Source organism: Diadema setosum, chromosome 9, assembly GCF_964275005.1.
Source record: "Diadema setosum chromosome 9, eeDiaSeto1, whole genome shotgun sequence".
Lineage (NCBI taxonomy): Eukaryota > Metazoa > Echinodermata > Echinoidea > Diadematoida > Diadematidae > Diadema > Diadema setosum.
In genome coordinates this window covers 38,860,447-38,877,044 of record NC_092693.1, presented here as the reverse complement: position 1 = coordinate 38,877,044, position 16,598 = coordinate 38,860,447, and the positions used below count along the sequence as shown (strand labels likewise).

The following is a 16,598-nucleotide window of genomic DNA, read 5'->3' as shown; positions in this document are numbered from 1 at the left end:
CCAATGTCAGAAATCCTGATCTTTGGGCAAAGTTTGTATGTACTTGAATTAGGGAAAATAGCAGATTCTTCATTGCTGATTTGTTGTGACAATGAAATAGTCAATAGTTACTCTTTCTATCTTATATATTCAGTGTTTTTGTGTCTGATTGTTCTCTTTTATCTTCGCTAATTTATTTTGTGTTTGCATAATTATGTGCTCTTATTTATCCTCAAATTTGCCAGTTTATTTTTTTACAAAGTCTTCAACAACTAACAATATTTGAATTGTACAATGCATTATTTGTCGCTTTCTATTCCTTGAACTGCTCTTTTTCTCTGCGTGAAGCATTGTGATTTGATCTGCTTGCTTTTTTTTTGTTGTTGTTGAAAAGATCAGTAATTGCATTTTGTGTTTGTTTTCTCTTATATTCCCTCAGCATGACTGAACCAAATTTTTGAATATCATTCTTCAGGATTGGAACAGCATGACCTGAATATTATATTGCATTGTTTTCAGCAATTTTGATTATTTGTGTATTTATTTGTTTGTTTATTTGCCGTGTCGCAGTGTATGATCTCTTTGTGGGGTTATCATCTCTGTGCAGCTATGTCTGAATCTTGAAATGGCTTCTTGTTATATTTGTAGAGTTTATTAGAAGAGCAGCAAACCAGATAGTGTATTTATGGACAAATTGTGAGTCGAGAGAGGTTGAAACTAAGTTTGTTTCCTTTCCCCCACAGCGTCTTGTGTCCGAGGCCGGTCCATCTTACCACACAATGGACGACCCCTCCCAAGAGCAGCAGCCTAAGGAGTCTGCCCCGCTGACCACCACAGATGGAGGGGAGTCGGCCTTGACCAGTGGGGACGAGGAGGGGCACAGAGAGGGTGTCAAGATGAGCCCCTTCACCACGTTTATTATCTTCCTCACCAAACAGAGCTACATCGCTGGTCTCATCCTAATGATGGTATCTTTAAATACTCTCATCACAAAACAAAAGATTGTCATCCCGTCAAACTTGTCGCAGTGTTTATCTCACTGCAGTGACTGCCTGCTTTATAGGCATAATTTACCACATGCATATGAAACAAAAACCCAGCATTAGTGCTTTTAAATAGTTATAAAATGTGAGTGAGGGATAGAAACAATTACTGTAAAAATTTGAATCTGTATAATCGATGTTAAGTATTGTTAAATACACAAAATGTGAACAATAGTTATAGTAAAAATGTTTCTACACTAAACTGTCTACAGTTATGGTTTATTGAGAAAAATCCTGATATTTCCTTATATTTCAGGCTTTATGGAGAAAATTTCATATAGTAGGATGTTTTGTGATACAACAGACTTATACATATGCATCAAATGTGAGATCTTGAACATTTTTTTTTTTAATCACTGCTCCCAAAGGTAAATAAGACCTTTAAGCAGCCATGCGTCACTAGTTGTCACCCCCTTCAGTGGCCCTTGTTGCCCCTGTTGTTAGTGGCCACCTCTTTTAGTGTCCTCTGTTGTAGCTTCCCCCTTAAGTGGCTCCTTCCATTAGATGCCACTTCATTTAGTGCCCCTGTCAATTCCTATAAAACCTCCAAATGCAATCTCACTCCGTAAGTAGAACAGCATGCCATGAATATCTCTATTTGTAATACATGGTTAGAGAGTTTGACTTTGATGAAGATAGCCATGGGGGAAAATGTAATGACCCGGTATTAGTATATAAAGGTCAATTAAAAGTTTGATTTTTAAAAAAGTAAAGGTACAAAATGTAATGGTTTAATTACTTCAAAATTACTTGAAATTAAGAAAAACTCAAAAATAGACCAGTTTATAAGGTTGATGAAAGGCTTGGTTTGAATCATGGATACACTTTGTGTGTTGTTGTTGGGTTTTTGGTTGTTTTTTTTAAAGAGGGGGGGGGGGCTTTAACTTCCTTTGATGTAACTTATAAATTTGAGTGCTTGGTCTATGTTGACTTAATTTTATGTACACCCCAAAACTCACTCAAACATGCATGTACACACAATAGCACCCGGATACTCGCTTGGCTTACCTCTACAGGAAAAGCAATTTTCGATTTTCTTCTTGCTCATCTTTAGATGCCTGATTTAAACAAGAAAATTAATCATTGTTCATCAAGGTATGTGTCATACCTACCAGTTATGCATACTTCACTCCCCCAAGGCAGTGGGGTTATATCATCACAGAACTGCTCCTGTGCGTGGTCTCTTCTTTGACCCTCCCCAAAACCAAACTTTCCTCCCCCATCTCCAGGCGTGGAGCATCGTCTACCTCAGCTGGCTCACTTTCGTGCTTCTCCTCTGGGCCATCCTGATTTGGATCATTCCCATCAGCTCCACCCGCAGCCGCTGCCTCTACACCTCACCCCTCCTGGTGATCTACGCCGAGCTCATCATCATCGGCACATTCGTCTACAACATGAACACCAACCTACCGGAGGAAGCTGGCGGGGTCAACCTGAGGGAGGTTGGACTCATCCAGTATGAAAACCCCTTCATCCCACTCCTGGCACAGGTGAGTTTTCATCAGCTGGTCCTGCTGAGTCCAGGGCAATTACCCCCTGGGCAATTACCCCGGACCCTTCACCTTGCCCTAATCCTAATCCTAATCCGGAACCTAATCCTAACCCTAACCTAAATTCCTGAACCTAAACCTAACCCTAATCTGTACTCTAACCTTACCACTAACCAGTATTTAGCCGTGGGGTAATTGCCTGGATGCGACTTCTTTGCTCATTCCATCAAAGGGTGCACTCAGCCTTAGTTTCCAAAACATGCCAGAATTTGCCTTGAGAGGTGATTGAACCATGTCGGGAATTGTCCCAAGGTGGGCCACCTCATGCTGCAGCTACATATTATGCATCTATGCAAATTAGGAGGTGATGATGTCATCACTTCATGATATGTACATTAAATCATCACTAAATTTCAATTCTTTATATGAAATTAAAGAGCATTTGTTGTGTCTTTCACATCAAATTACTGTAGTCTTGTAATTAGCTAGCAACAATGAGTTTTAGAGTACCGGTATATACAGTTTTACAACCTGTGCTTTTCAAATTATTTGGATTCACTATTTTGCCCTTTTCTTGCAGTTGGCCTTTACCGTCATGTTCTGGCTCACATTGCGCCAGTTTATGCGAGAGAAGCGACTGCGTAAGCACAACGTGGATGAGGGAATCGTCCTGCAGCCATTTGGGGTCATCTTCTCTGGCCCCAAGGATGAAGTGGCTGGTGAGTAGAGGCTATACCTCCCTCCCTCTGTCACTTATTCCCGTCTCTGTGGGTGTAACTCATCATCTGTGTCCTTGTGCAGATTTTCATTCATATGTGGATTGCAGTGGCAGTCTTTGGGTTAGCCTGAAAGCAGATTCATAGTTTGTTGAGGATGACTAATCATTGTTTAGTTAGCTCTCGCAAAGACCTGGTAGCATGGGTGTTTTGATTGAATTGATTTTTATTCGCTGCCCACCAGGGTATATTTGAAAACCATGAATAGCACATGTCAGCCGTAGATCAGCACATATGTGCATCAAAGCATGCACTTATAAGTAACAGTCTACTCCGGTAGAGATTCTTTGGCTTTGTGTGTACTTACATAGAGATCAGTGGTAAAGCAGGACACAATGTGTCAATGGAATTCTTAGCACTCTCTGTGCCAATGGGTCAAATGTGCACACGTTTCCCACACATACAGTGTATCTATGGATAGGAAAATATTGTGGCATGTAAAGAGTTAAATATATTCAAGCCAGGCCAGCCTTCCCACTCCATGGTAGCCCCATGCTACTGGGTCTTCAGTGTGAAATACTTGTCTGTGCAACATGCTAGTGCTGTGAAATATTTGATTTGATATCAAAAGTATTACAGTATGAATATTGTTGCAGTAAGAAAGCAGGTATTCCAGATCGATTTGTTGAAAACATTTTAGATTTGCCAGATTAATTTCTTATACTAGAGTAGACCCATTGCTGGCTTCAAGATGTGATACATTCTGCTACTCTATAGCTTCCATTTCTCTTTTCTGGAATATGCATGTCCTTCACTGGTTTGTCTTTCACTGTCTGCCTGTCTGTTTATCTATCTGTCTGTCTGTCTGTTTGTATGTCTGTCCGTCTGTCCATCTGTCTATCTGTCTGTCTGTCCATCTGTCTGTCTGTTCTGTCTGTCTATTTGTCTATTTGTCTATCTGCCTGTCTGTCAAACTGTCAGTCTGCCTCTGTCTGTGTGTGTTTATCTGCCTGTCTGTCTCTGTCTGTTTTTATCTGTCTGTCTATCTCTCTATCCTCCATTTCTTTTCATCTCATGTTCTTATGCTCTGCTTTCATGCTTAAGTAGCTTGACATTGTAAAGCAGTGGTCAATGTATTAAATTTTGTATGGCCATCTTTGAAATAGCAATGTGATGTACAGCTGTATGAAGTGTTCAGTTAGTCTCCCCTTGCAGACTGGGTTTGAATTAAGAGTGAATTCCCTGATTTCCTCACAAGTCACTCCATATATCAAGGTGTATCGTAAACAAAGAGCAATCAGTGTTTAGTTTGTGTGTTGTTATTGTAGATTTCATATTTCATGATGACCTCTTGCCTTACTGATCTATTTCAATATCAAAGGGTAAAATTGCTCGGTTTGTGTATCTAGCTGGTCTAAATTTGAGAGCATTTGACCAACTAAAATGTTTTCAGTTGAGAATGAGTAAACATGCTTTTTAATCAGAATTTACTAATGACTATGAGACTACGAATTGAGGATTTTGATGACAGTTCTAGGTGGGTCCATACAGAGAAGGATTAGTACACATACAAATGTTGACAACGCAATATATTCTTGCAGATTTACATATTCTCCTGATTGTCAATTATCCTTGATTTCTTTTTTTTTTTTTTGATAGTTGTAATTTTCCTGATTGTGTTCCTGACTTTGTAGTCAATCAAAATAGGGCATGGTGTTTTTTTTTTCCCTATCAGTTTGCATCGATTTGTCAGCTGAAAAAAAGCTTTACAGAAGAGACAAAGGATCAAGAATAGCTCTGTATTTGGGTTCATAGTTGATGAGTTCAAATTCTTTACTAAGCATGTGTGACAGTAGGTCCTACCTAAGCAAGAGAACTACAAGATTATTGAAAGTTATATGTTGAGGATTGAGGTACAAATTCTATGTGTGAGAGCATTGTGAAGCCATGAGTACTATGTTTCCATTTCATTTATCGATCCACACTGAGGAACTGCTAGTAGTGTTGTAGTTCACAAATCTTTGTCGAAGAGAACTTCAGGTGAGGTTTTACCCTGAAATTAACCCTTTAAGGATGATTTGATTTTGCCAGAACACACATTTCCCATAGACACCTGCCAGAGTATACTTGGGACTTGTCTTCAACGGGTTAATACATAACATTATTGGAGATGGCAGAAAATTTCTTTGAAGGATGAGCAGAGCAAAGTTTGTAAAAGACTTGCTTGAATGCAAACCTGTAGCATAAAAAGAGTCAGCAGCTATAGACCTATTTGGTTGTAAAACACTATAACTTCATGTGGGCCACAACTGGGGTGCTTCCTAAATAAGGCGAAAAGATGATTCAGTTGGTTGTGCAATAAGTCAGGTGCATTGCCCTGTCAGTGCATAAATCAACTATTGTTGGGCATACGTGAAACACCCCAGTCATGGTTGCAATAGGCATTAGCATAAAAAAAAGCACCCAAACCAAACAGGTCTGTAAAGTCAAGGAACAGTATGAGTGAGGAATTCACTGGCCCTGGTACAGCAGTGTAGTGGTTCCATGACACAAGGGACAGAGCCATATGTTTACTTTTACTCATATGATGTGGATTTTCCCCAATTTCCATCAAATTCAGGAGAAGAGGATGAACTAAATCTCTTTGGTGGGTTTTCCCCTTGATATTTCTTTCCCTGAATGTCTCATATCAAAGTCAATGCTTGCTTGCGGGATGCGTCTTGAGTTGATCAGTGTTAACCCTTTATGTGCCAGGGACTCTGGACACGCTGCAGGGTTTTTTGTGTCAGTCGACACCTGAGGCACACAAAGGGTCAATTGTATCAAACTTATCCATGTCAGAAGGAGCTTTGTCACTCACCTCTCACTGTATACCCAGGGCTGCACACTAACCCATTTTTTCTGCCGGTCCAACCTGTCTCTGTCGGACCGGTAAATGCCCCGTTTTACCATTTTTTACCGGTCCGAACAGAAAATTTACCGGTCAACAATGACAACCTAAAAAAACATTAAATGACTCGCAAACTTTTTTATGCCTCCGCCAACAAAGTGGCCGGAGGCATTATGTTTTCGGGTCGTCCGTCCGTCCGTACGTCCGTACGTCCGTACGTCCGTACGTCCGTCCGTCCCGTTTTGTTTTTGTCGATATCTCAAGAACCGTGTGGTGGTTTTGCATCAAACTTGGTATGAGGGTATATCCCTGGGGGATGATACTTTGTGTGGATTTTAGGGTCACAGGGTCAAAGGTCAAAGGTCACAGGTTATTTTGTGAAAAAAAATTGAAATTTCATGTTTTTCTCCATATCTCGCAAATGGTTCAAGGTATCTTCATGGAACTTAGTATATATGCTTGTACCGATGGGCAGTGATTATCTAGGGAAGTTGGGGGTCATGGTTCAAAGGTCAGGGGGTCAAAGGTCAAGGTCAACTCCTCAAAATATCACTACTTTCCTTATGGTTATGCAATGCGTGAAGGTTTTTTTTTTTTTTTTTAACTTGATGTATGCATGTATTACCTGATATATATTCTGTGGGAAGTTTCTGGCCAAAAGGTCAAAGGTCAAGTGAAAGTGCTAAATTGCACTTTTTCCTCCATATCTCAAAAATAACTCAAGGTATTGTCATGAAACTTACATATTTATGCATGTTCTACCTAACAGTGATTCTCTTTGGAACTGTGGGGTCAAAGGTCAAAGGCCAGGTTTCGATAATACTATTTTACCATTTGATACTGAAATTATACTTTTTCTCAATACCTTGAAAATTACTCAATGCATAAACTTGTAAAAGGGTCAAAAGTCAAGTGAAAATCATCAGTTCCCCCAAATATCTGCACTCTGACGTTTTAATCATTCATCCAATTGAACCTAGTTCTAGGAAAGTGAGCATTCAGCACATTTGTGGCAAACCTGTCATTTTAATATTTTGCCAATTGTGTGAAACTGTCATCACGCATTGTCAAGACATTGTACTATAGACCTATTAGGAGAACCATGTATTATGGCGGAGGCATACACCAGTCGCCGTAGCGACATTTCTAGTTTCTTGTCTTTTTATGGACGTCCCCCTTACCCATGTACATTTTACAGATTGTTTTTTTTTTAAACTTGCATTATTTATGCACAAGAAATAAAAAAAAAAGATAGGAAAGAATAAAATGTTTGTTTGTGAATTACAGTGTAAAATGATAATGAACAAAATCAGATTATATCAAATGCGTTTGTGACTATCGGCGCACGAACTTGCTGCGTAACGTGCTCTTGGTGGTCAGTTGGATTGCGACGATTTAATGAATTATTTTAGCTGCGATATTTTCTGATGCACGCGCTACAAGGGGTTCTTTATTTTTCTCCCGATAATCTATTCGCATTTGTGCATGCGTTCTTGAAAGGTACACGACATGCAGGGCCGAATTCGCAATCCTTTTTGCGCCCATTTCCACCTCAAATATTAGCGGGATTGTGACGATTTGATAAATTACTTCGGCTGTAATATTTTCTGATGCAAGCGCCAAAAGAGGCTGAAAATGTGTCCTTTATTTTTCCCGATAAACTCTTCGAATTTCGTAAGTGCGTTCTTAAAAAAGGATGCACCACATGGCCGAATTCATGATACTTTTTGCGCCTATTTCTACCTCAAAATAAATCAGCGGGATTGTGACGATTTCATACATTACTTCGGCTGTAATCTTTTATGATGCAAGCGCGAAAAGAGGTTGAAAATGTGTCCTTTATTTTTCCCGATAAACTCTTCGAATTTCGTAAGTGCGTTTTTAAAAAGATGCACCACATGGCCGAATTCATGATACTTTTTATGCGCCTATTTCTACCTCAAATATCAGCGGAATTGTGGCGATTTCATGAATTACTTCGGATGTAATTTTTTGTGATGCACGCACCGGCGAGAGTGGTTGAAAATGCGTTCTTTATTTTTCTCCTCATAATCTCTTCGCATTCCGTACATGCGTTCTTGAAAGGTATACGACATGGCCGAATTCACGATCCTTTTTGCGCCTATTTCTTCCTAAAATATCAGCGGGATTGCGATGATTTTGTGAATAACTTCAGCTGTAATCTTTTATGATAACGCGCCTAAATGGGTTGAAAATGTGTCCTTTATTTTTCCCGGATAAACTTTTCGCATTTCGTAAATGCGTGCTTAAAAGATATACGACACGGCTAAGAATCATGATTCTTTTTGCGCCTATTGTTTCCTCAAACTTCAACAGGATTGCGATGATTTTATGAATTATGATTCGGCTGTAATCTTTATGATGCACGGGCCAAAAAGGATTGAAAATGTGTCCTGTATTTTTCCCACAATCATTTTTTCGCATTGCGTACATGCGTATACGATACGGGTGAATTCACGATCCTTTTATCGCCTATTTCTACATTAAATATCAGGCGAATTGTGGCAATTTCATGAATTACTTCAGATGTAATCTTTTGTGATGCACGCACCAGCTAGAATGGTTGAAAATGCGTTCTTTATTTTTCTCCCCATAATCTCTTTGCATTCCGTACATGCGTTCTTGAAAGGTATACGACACGGCCGAATTCATGATCCTTTTTGCGTCTATTTCTACCTCAAATATCAGCAGGATTGCGATGATTTCATGTATGACTTCGGATGCAATCTTTTATGATACACGCGCCAAAAGGGGTTGGAAATGTGTCCTTTATTTTTCCCCGATAAACTCTTCGCATTTCGTACATGCGTTCTTAAAAGGTACACGACAGGGCCAAAAATCATGATTCTTTTGCGCCTATCGTTTCCTCAAACTTACAACGGGATTGCGATGATTTTATGAATTATTATTCGGCTCTAATCTTTATGATGTATGGGCCAAAAGGGGTTGAAAATGTGTCCTGTATTTTTCACCCAATAATCTCTTCTCATTGCGTACATGCGTGTACGATACGGCCGATTTCACGATCCTTTTTGCGCCTATTTCTACCTCAAATATCAGCGCGATTGTGGCGATTTCATGAATTACTTCAGATATATAATCTTTTATGATGCACGCACCAGAAGGGTAAAATGTGTTTTTATTTTTCTCCCGATAATCTCGTCGCATTTGTGCATGCGTTTTTGAAAACCAACACGGCATGCAGGACTGAATTCAAGATCCTTTTTGCGCCTATTATTTCCTCAAATTTCAACGGGATTGCGTTGATTTCATGAATTGTTATTCGGCTGTAATCTTTTATGATGCACTCACCAAAATGTGTCCTTTATTTATTTTCTCCTCTATAATCTCTTCGCGTTTCGTACATATAAAGCTTTTGAAAGATACAACGAGGCCGGTCGAATTCATGATCCTTTTTGGGACGATTTCTACCTCAAATATGTCAGCGGGACTGCCATGATTTCATGATCTTTTTTTTCTCCTTAGTATTATCTCTTCACATTTTGTGCATGCGTTCTTAAAAAGTACACGGAAGAGCCGATATCGTGATCCTTATTGCGCCTATCTTCATTATGAGACCATTCTGAGCGAATGAATATATTCATTTGTGAAATGACTGTGTAAAATGAAAATGAAAGCAATCAGATTCATTTACTGTATCGCTGAATATCGAAGGTGTTTTTACTTTTTCTAAAAATCGACACAAGTAAATTAGTTCTTACATAACTGTCACGCTGCTGCGAAGCCGGGATCGGATCGATCTTGCGTTAAAAAATCATGAGTAAAATGACCCAGAAATGCGTGCACTTCTATCAATGCTTCCTGTCTGGCATGACCGCCGATCGCAAGCAAACGAAAAGCAGTTACACTGTACATGCTTTGCATGTATTGCATTGCATGGCAGTGCGTGAACAGCGCCAAATGCGCAAGCGAGCGGGAATAACTAGTCGACTGCCAGTGCTCAAAACTAATGTATGTTTACTGTACAAAGTGCACCAGTAGACATAAACGAAAACTTGCGTAAAACTTGTTGAACAGTGCGATATCTTGCATTCTGTTTCTCCCTGATCGGGCTGCTCTTATTCTTTCTACTGACCCCACCAATGCTTTTTTTTTACTGGTCATGTCGGACTGGTAACTTGTGGATTTCCTGAAAAGTTACCGGTCCGACAGTGACTTTTACCGGTCTTTGACCGTCGGACCAGCGCCAGTGTGCAGCCCTGGTATACCATCCATCGCCCCCAGTGGGTCGTGTAGGAATGGTGCTGATGCCCCATCTGTCATACATGTAACAAATTCATCGCATTGGTTGCTTAAGTGTATGTGATTTTCTTCAATTAATGCATTGATTGAAACAAAAACAACATCCAAAAATGGTCATGCAGAATAATATTTGATATCTTGAGAAAAGAGATTCCATTTAAAAACTTATAACAAAAAATGTAAGATGCTTGTTCACCATTTGTAAAGCTTGGTAAGAATGCTAGAATGTTTCTGTTTTTCATTGTGTGTTGTATTTTGCTGTTTATTCACAAATATTCATTCCCCTTGCTTTTCTTTGCCTGTTTAATTCATATGGGTATTTGTGTGTGTAATAATGCCAGTGAATAATGAAGTCATTGTTTCTGTGGTCCGAAATGTTGAATGTAACTTCTGAGTCATTGCTAGTTAGGGCACTGTTACTCTGCTCAGTCCACTATGCTTCCTGGGATTTAAAGGTAAAACATAATTTCCATATGCCTGCAGAAACTGTTAATATTTGCTCTAAAAATAGACTCAGATGCATGAGAAACGTGTGAAATAATGCTGTGATGACAAGATTTCAGTTTGATAGTAGCAAAAATACATAATATTAGCTAAAAAAAAAGTATGCCGACAGTATTGCAATATCTGATCACAGTTGCTGTGTAATCTTTTAAGATCTCTGAAGATGAAGTTTGAACCCTCCTAAGAATCATGTTTTATCTTAAAGCAATTCATCGCAAAGTTTGGCTCTCACAACTTTCAATTCTTGCTAGTATCGCATGCTTGGAAGAATATCATCAAAATTGTGCTTGGAACTATACTTCTCTCTCAAATTAGCAGTGCTGGATATCATTGCATCTTGATTTATGATCATGTACTAATTTTACATCAGTTTCATTTGCAACTTTTGAAAGGTAAGGAAAATTTTTGCTGTGTTGAAATGATATGAGATAATATTGATAAATCTTTCATTGGTTCAGCAGCTCTGCATTCTCAGCAAAAATACACTTGTTAGTTTTAGAGAGAGAAGGATGAGTTCATATTGTGCTTGTTACCAGTTTACAGAGATTTATGGCTGCGTAATCATCTAAAAAGACATGAAAGCATGACTAACTGTACCTCAACAATTTATGATTAATGTGGGGGGGGGGGGCTATTGAAGCGTATATTATTGGAAATTTCAATTTCAGTACATATGATGAATAATAAGTCAAGATTTTATGATGTTCCATCTACCGTTACATCCGTGCAGCTTTTGAGCAGAACGGGAGGAATCCGCCCCCTCGGAGCCACAGCGTTACCATGACGTTCATGGGCAGCAAGCTTCAAGGTATCCTGAGTAAGTACTGGATCCTCCTCTGTGGCCTCATGTTCCTCATCATCAGTCTCCAGGGGACGGTCGACATCTTCAAGGTCGTCTATATGCTCCTCTTTCTGCTTATCCTCAACATCTTTGTGGTAAGTGGGAAAAAAAAAATCTTCTTCTTCTTTGCTACAAGTTTGGTGTAAAAGATATTGGTCAATGGAGAAACAGATGAAGTATTTGACAATATCCTAACGGCAGATCATTTTTCAACCTGCTGAAATCAATTTCAATAACATGGGAGAACTTGAGAGAACATGAAACTTTACGATCTAATAAGAAGAAATAATCCTGTTTCTCTGTGTAAGCAGAGTGGACGGTATTCACAACCCTGGTGAGTAGATACTTTATACCCTTGCAAAAAGATGAAATAATTCTTACAAACTGTTTAAAAAATGCCCGTCTTCTTTTTTTACAGTCATATTATAAATACATTCTATTACTAAAAGCACTCATTGCTTATTTCATTTTGTAACCCCCTTGACGTCATATAATTATATAATTTTGCAGCTTTATAGAAGTGGACAAGAAATTTTCAGTCAAGGTTTGCACACATCATCTCCAAGTCAAACCTACCAAAGATTCCTGTGACCAATCCTGGACTAAGTTCCTGTCAACTTTCACTTCCTACAGATTTATGTCGAGTTATGCCATTGTCATCGAATGGTCACTGACTAGTGAAGCAATTTGTTGGTCTACCCAAAATTGATCACTTTCTACAAATATGTTGGGAGTCAAGGACTGCATGGGAGTTTGGTTATATCTCTAATAAAACATAATTTTGCTGATCATGTGACAGATTTCATTCACCGTGTTCCGCTTCATCTTGAGGGTCTTCGGCTGGTTCGTGGTTCTCTACTCCATCGCAGTTCTCTGCATGATCTACACCTATCAGTTTGAGGACATCCGTAGGCAGTGGAGTGATGGCACGCCCCTTACAGCAGAAGAGTGAGTGCAGAAGGAATTCGGAAAATGTGGATTTGGGGCTCCTTGTTCATGTTCTTGTCACTGTCTTTATTTTTGAGAGGAATGCATGTCTTTTATCTACCTAGAAGACAAGTACATGGTGAATATATTGTTCGGGTTTATTAGTCTAGTAGATGCTCTGTCATTAATTCAGTCTAGGTGAAACATCAAATGAAGAACATTGCAATCTCAGAATGATAAAGTTTCCTTGCTGTTTTACTGTTTTTGTAGTGATTTAGTGTTAAGGTAGGGTTTTTGTTTTGTTTTGTTTTGCTTTTTAGATCAAAGATCCTGGGACTGTAGCCTTGCTGTTTTTTGGCTGTGATTTAATGTTCCCTTTGTTTCTTCCTCAGACTAAAGATCCTGGGGTTGCAGCAATATAACGATGTGTCCGAACTCCTTCTGGTCCTTCTCATCCCGACAGCCTTCATCATCCTGGTCATGATCCAGCTCTCCTACTTCCACAATCACTTCCTCGAGATCAGTAAGATCTCCAATGAGGGATACCGGTAAGAAACGATTCTACCTCAAATCCTCCCATCACTCAAGCACTGTCTTCCTTGAAGCCGTCTGTACAACAATGACCTAGATCTACTGAATTTATTTGATGTGTCTCCCCTTCCAGCTCTGTTTTATCCACCTTTTCTTCTCCTTTTCTCATGGTTGGATACAAGGTTCGATATACATCACTTCCAGTATAACTGCAGTGGAAAAAAACAAAACAAAACATAACAGCTTGCCTGTAGAGTACATGTGCAGAACTGGAGTGTGAATTCTCTGTATGCACAAGCATGCAGTGTACCAATTTACGTGGTGATACAGACATCACGGCATGGGCGTTCAGAATCCTCAGTCTACCATACTTTTACATAATTTATCAATAACATTTCTTGTGGCTATCAGAGATGCTAAGACAGACTATACCTGATGGTGTCATGTCATTTCAAAAACAATTATGGAAGAAAATTCAGTAATTTTGTCAAACAAATATGCTGATTGTGCACTGATCTCGGGTTGTTCTCACTCCAGCCGCCGCTAAATACCTGGGTTTCTGACCATGTTTGGTCAGTTTTTGTTTTTGTGGTGTGGGTATGTGGTGGTTCAGTGAACCATCAATAATGAAATCTCTGGTTCAAGTGTCCTTGCTTCAGCCAGTTGTTCTCCGAGGCATGGTACGTTATCCTCGTAGCCTAGTCTTCCAGAGGGAACCTAAAGCTGTCAGTGCCTTGGTTGCTTTCTTTGAGCATTCAGTGATTGCTTGGCAGTCGTATAAAGAGAAATCAATTCAAATTTAAAAAAAAAAAATGATTCAAAATTTGAAGGGTGGATTCTTAACTCAGGAAGGTGGGAGTACGGAGCTGTACTGGCAGTATTTACTAGGAGTATTAATGGAAGATGAAACACTATTAGTTTCATTACCAAAACACCTATCAATCATACAATTCCAACTAGTTTTAGGCCACACAGGAATTGTAATATTTTCATATTCAGGCATCATCTTAACCAATATCTGCACATCACAGGTTATCCTCACCTGGTTATATTTTTGTCATGTCTTATATATCTTGGAAGATTTCCTCCCAATCCGTTTTTGTTTCTTCTTTTTTTTTTTTTAATCACTTTCGTGTCTTTTTCACTCTGTCTGTCTCTTTGACTCTCCTACTCTTTCTCTTAGTCTGTTGCTGTTTCTACTCCTCTTTTAAAGTTTGCTTCTCTAGCTTGTATTTACTATTTCTCTTTCTTTCTTATGTTTCTTACTTCCGCCAGCCATGCGTTTTTATTTTTGTGTTACAGTAGCTTGTCCATCTTGAATGTACCATCTCTCTTACTCTGTGGTTTTCTGACCTGTGTCTGCTGTCTATCTCTCAATTTCAGTTTTTGTTTTAGTTTTTTTTTTTCGTTTTATTTGCATCTTTGATGATGATGATGATGATAATGAAGGTAACGAACAGCATATATATAGAGCCATTTGTCTGTTTTACCAAAGAACATTCAAAGGCGCCCGGCCCCCACAAAATGTCAAACATTATTCACAAAGTTGCTGGAAAAGATGGGTAAATCTCTCCTTCACTTTTTCTCATGCCTATCATCCATCTTGATATCTACCAGTGCCAGTCATCTTGACAAGACGGAAGAAGAGGAGACGGGTGGTGAGGAGGGGCAGGAGGAAGGGGCGGGGTCCAGAGAGGTTGCCAAGGTGATCATTGATGAGGAAGCCTCCCAGCATGGCAGGAGCAGTGAGTACATTTTGTCAGAATGCAGTCAAGACACCAAAAATTCTGAATATTTCCTGGATGGTTTTGTTTTTGTGATTTTCTCCCAAGTAGAATAAAAAAAAAAAACTGAAAATGTAACAACCTGCTAAAATGTCACTCTCCTTTAGAGTGAGTTTCAAGTATGAGAGAGTACTTTTGCATGCAACATGGGTGAGCAGCAGCTGCACATGGATGCCTAGCTTTAATACTATGTGTACATGTATACCTGCAAGCAGTATAATATTCATGTCCTCTATTGCATATTCAACCACCCATGAAATTATCTCCTGATGGGTGAAATATTATGCCCTAGTCCTTCTTTGGCAACACATGTTTTGTCATCTGTAGTCCTTATATGTGTCTGTTAACCCTTTATATTTGTCATTTTGCATATGACGAAGATTCTACTCAGGCCCCTTTTGACCCCATTTTACTCCACTGGCTCCCTACTGTTGGATAAGCAGTTTTGAGCAGCTTGTTAGTTAAAAATATTCTGCCTGTAAAATATTCTTCATGTACACTGTTGTTATCAAACACAGATTTTGTTGGCACACTGACCTAAGCTCATATGACAAGCAGGTATCAATACTCTTTGTTTGCCGGTGTTTTTTCTTTGTGTCAAATTACAGTGGACTCTCAAAAACGTCTTTCGTGCAGAGAGCTGCAATACTATATATCTTCTTTTCAGTGTAGAGGAAAGTCATTCTTGTTTGGTATACAATTAATAATCCTATATATTTCAGTCTTCCCGGGGGATATTATAGTCATCTGTTTCAAGATCATGTTAAGTACATGTGAACGTTCCTGATTTGTGATAAAATGTACTTTCAGCAGGCATTAAATACTACACCAAGGCGGAACAATTAATTGATTTTCGAAACATACTGAAGAAGCGTACGGCAATGAGTATATCATCAAGGACTTTGTGAATGATGTAAGCATGTAATGTTGCAAAGTTGTATTGATTAAACGGATTTGTACTTTGTCTTCAAATTTAACATTATCAGGTACAACACCCACACCCACGTTCAAACAGCAGGTGGTGAAGGCATATCGCTACTTCAGCAAGTTTGTGGAACCGGTAGAGATGTTTCTATGGCGACTGCTGGAAATCCACATGATGAAGATCGTCTTCTTTGCCATCATCCTGGTGATAACGATGGAGGTGAGATCCACTACTGTAAAGATGGAAAATTTGTGCATTTTCGGGCAACATGAAGCTGGATGGAAATAAAGTTTGCAAAGTTTTTGCTTGTTATGTGTAATATTTTTACATATCTTTCATTTCATGGCAGGTATATTGTAGGGGTGTAACTGGTATATTATTTGTAGTTTTCTCGCTAGTCAGGTAGCGTGAGTGAATCTGCTGTTGCAGTGCAGAGCGGTTATCTTTAATTGTAGTATTTATTTTTATCTGTTGTAGTATGTGCTGCCAAAACTTGTAGCCACTGAGGCAACGGTGAGCTGTTTGAATTGTCGCAACTGTCTGCAACATTAAAAACATGCAAAATTTATCTTTCCAGGCTGATTGCGAAAAATTACTTGTGCAGAAATTTCACTTTCTGAGTACCACTTAATGCATGGCTGCCTGCTGGGACCAGTATTTAATGTGATGCGTTGGGATGGAGGT

General features: G+C 39.1%; 1 protein-coding gene across 1 annotated transcript in view; it reads left to right on the top strand.

Annotated features, from left to right (window-relative positions):
* Positions 1-16,598, top strand: part of LOC140233386 (piezo-type mechanosensitive ion channel component 2-like) — a 122,372-nt gene that overhangs the window by 44,052 nt on the left and 61,722 nt on the right. The window contains exons 10-19 of the mRNA XM_072313492.1: positions 723-947; positions 2,252-2,512; positions 3,093-3,231; positions 3,600-3,625; positions 9,523-9,545; positions 11,686-11,842; positions 12,547-12,695; positions 13,067-13,222; positions 14,823-14,950; positions 15,976-16,133. Coding sequence (XP_072169593.1) covers positions 723-947; positions 2,252-2,512; positions 3,093-3,231; positions 3,600-3,625; positions 9,523-9,545; positions 11,686-11,842; positions 12,547-12,695; positions 13,067-13,222; positions 14,823-14,950; positions 15,976-16,133 — 1,422 coding nt within the window. The remainder of the gene's footprint in view (positions 1-722; positions 948-2,251; positions 2,513-3,092; positions 3,232-3,599; positions 3,626-9,522; positions 9,546-11,685; positions 11,843-12,546; positions 12,696-13,066; positions 13,223-14,822; positions 14,951-15,975; positions 16,134-16,598) is intronic.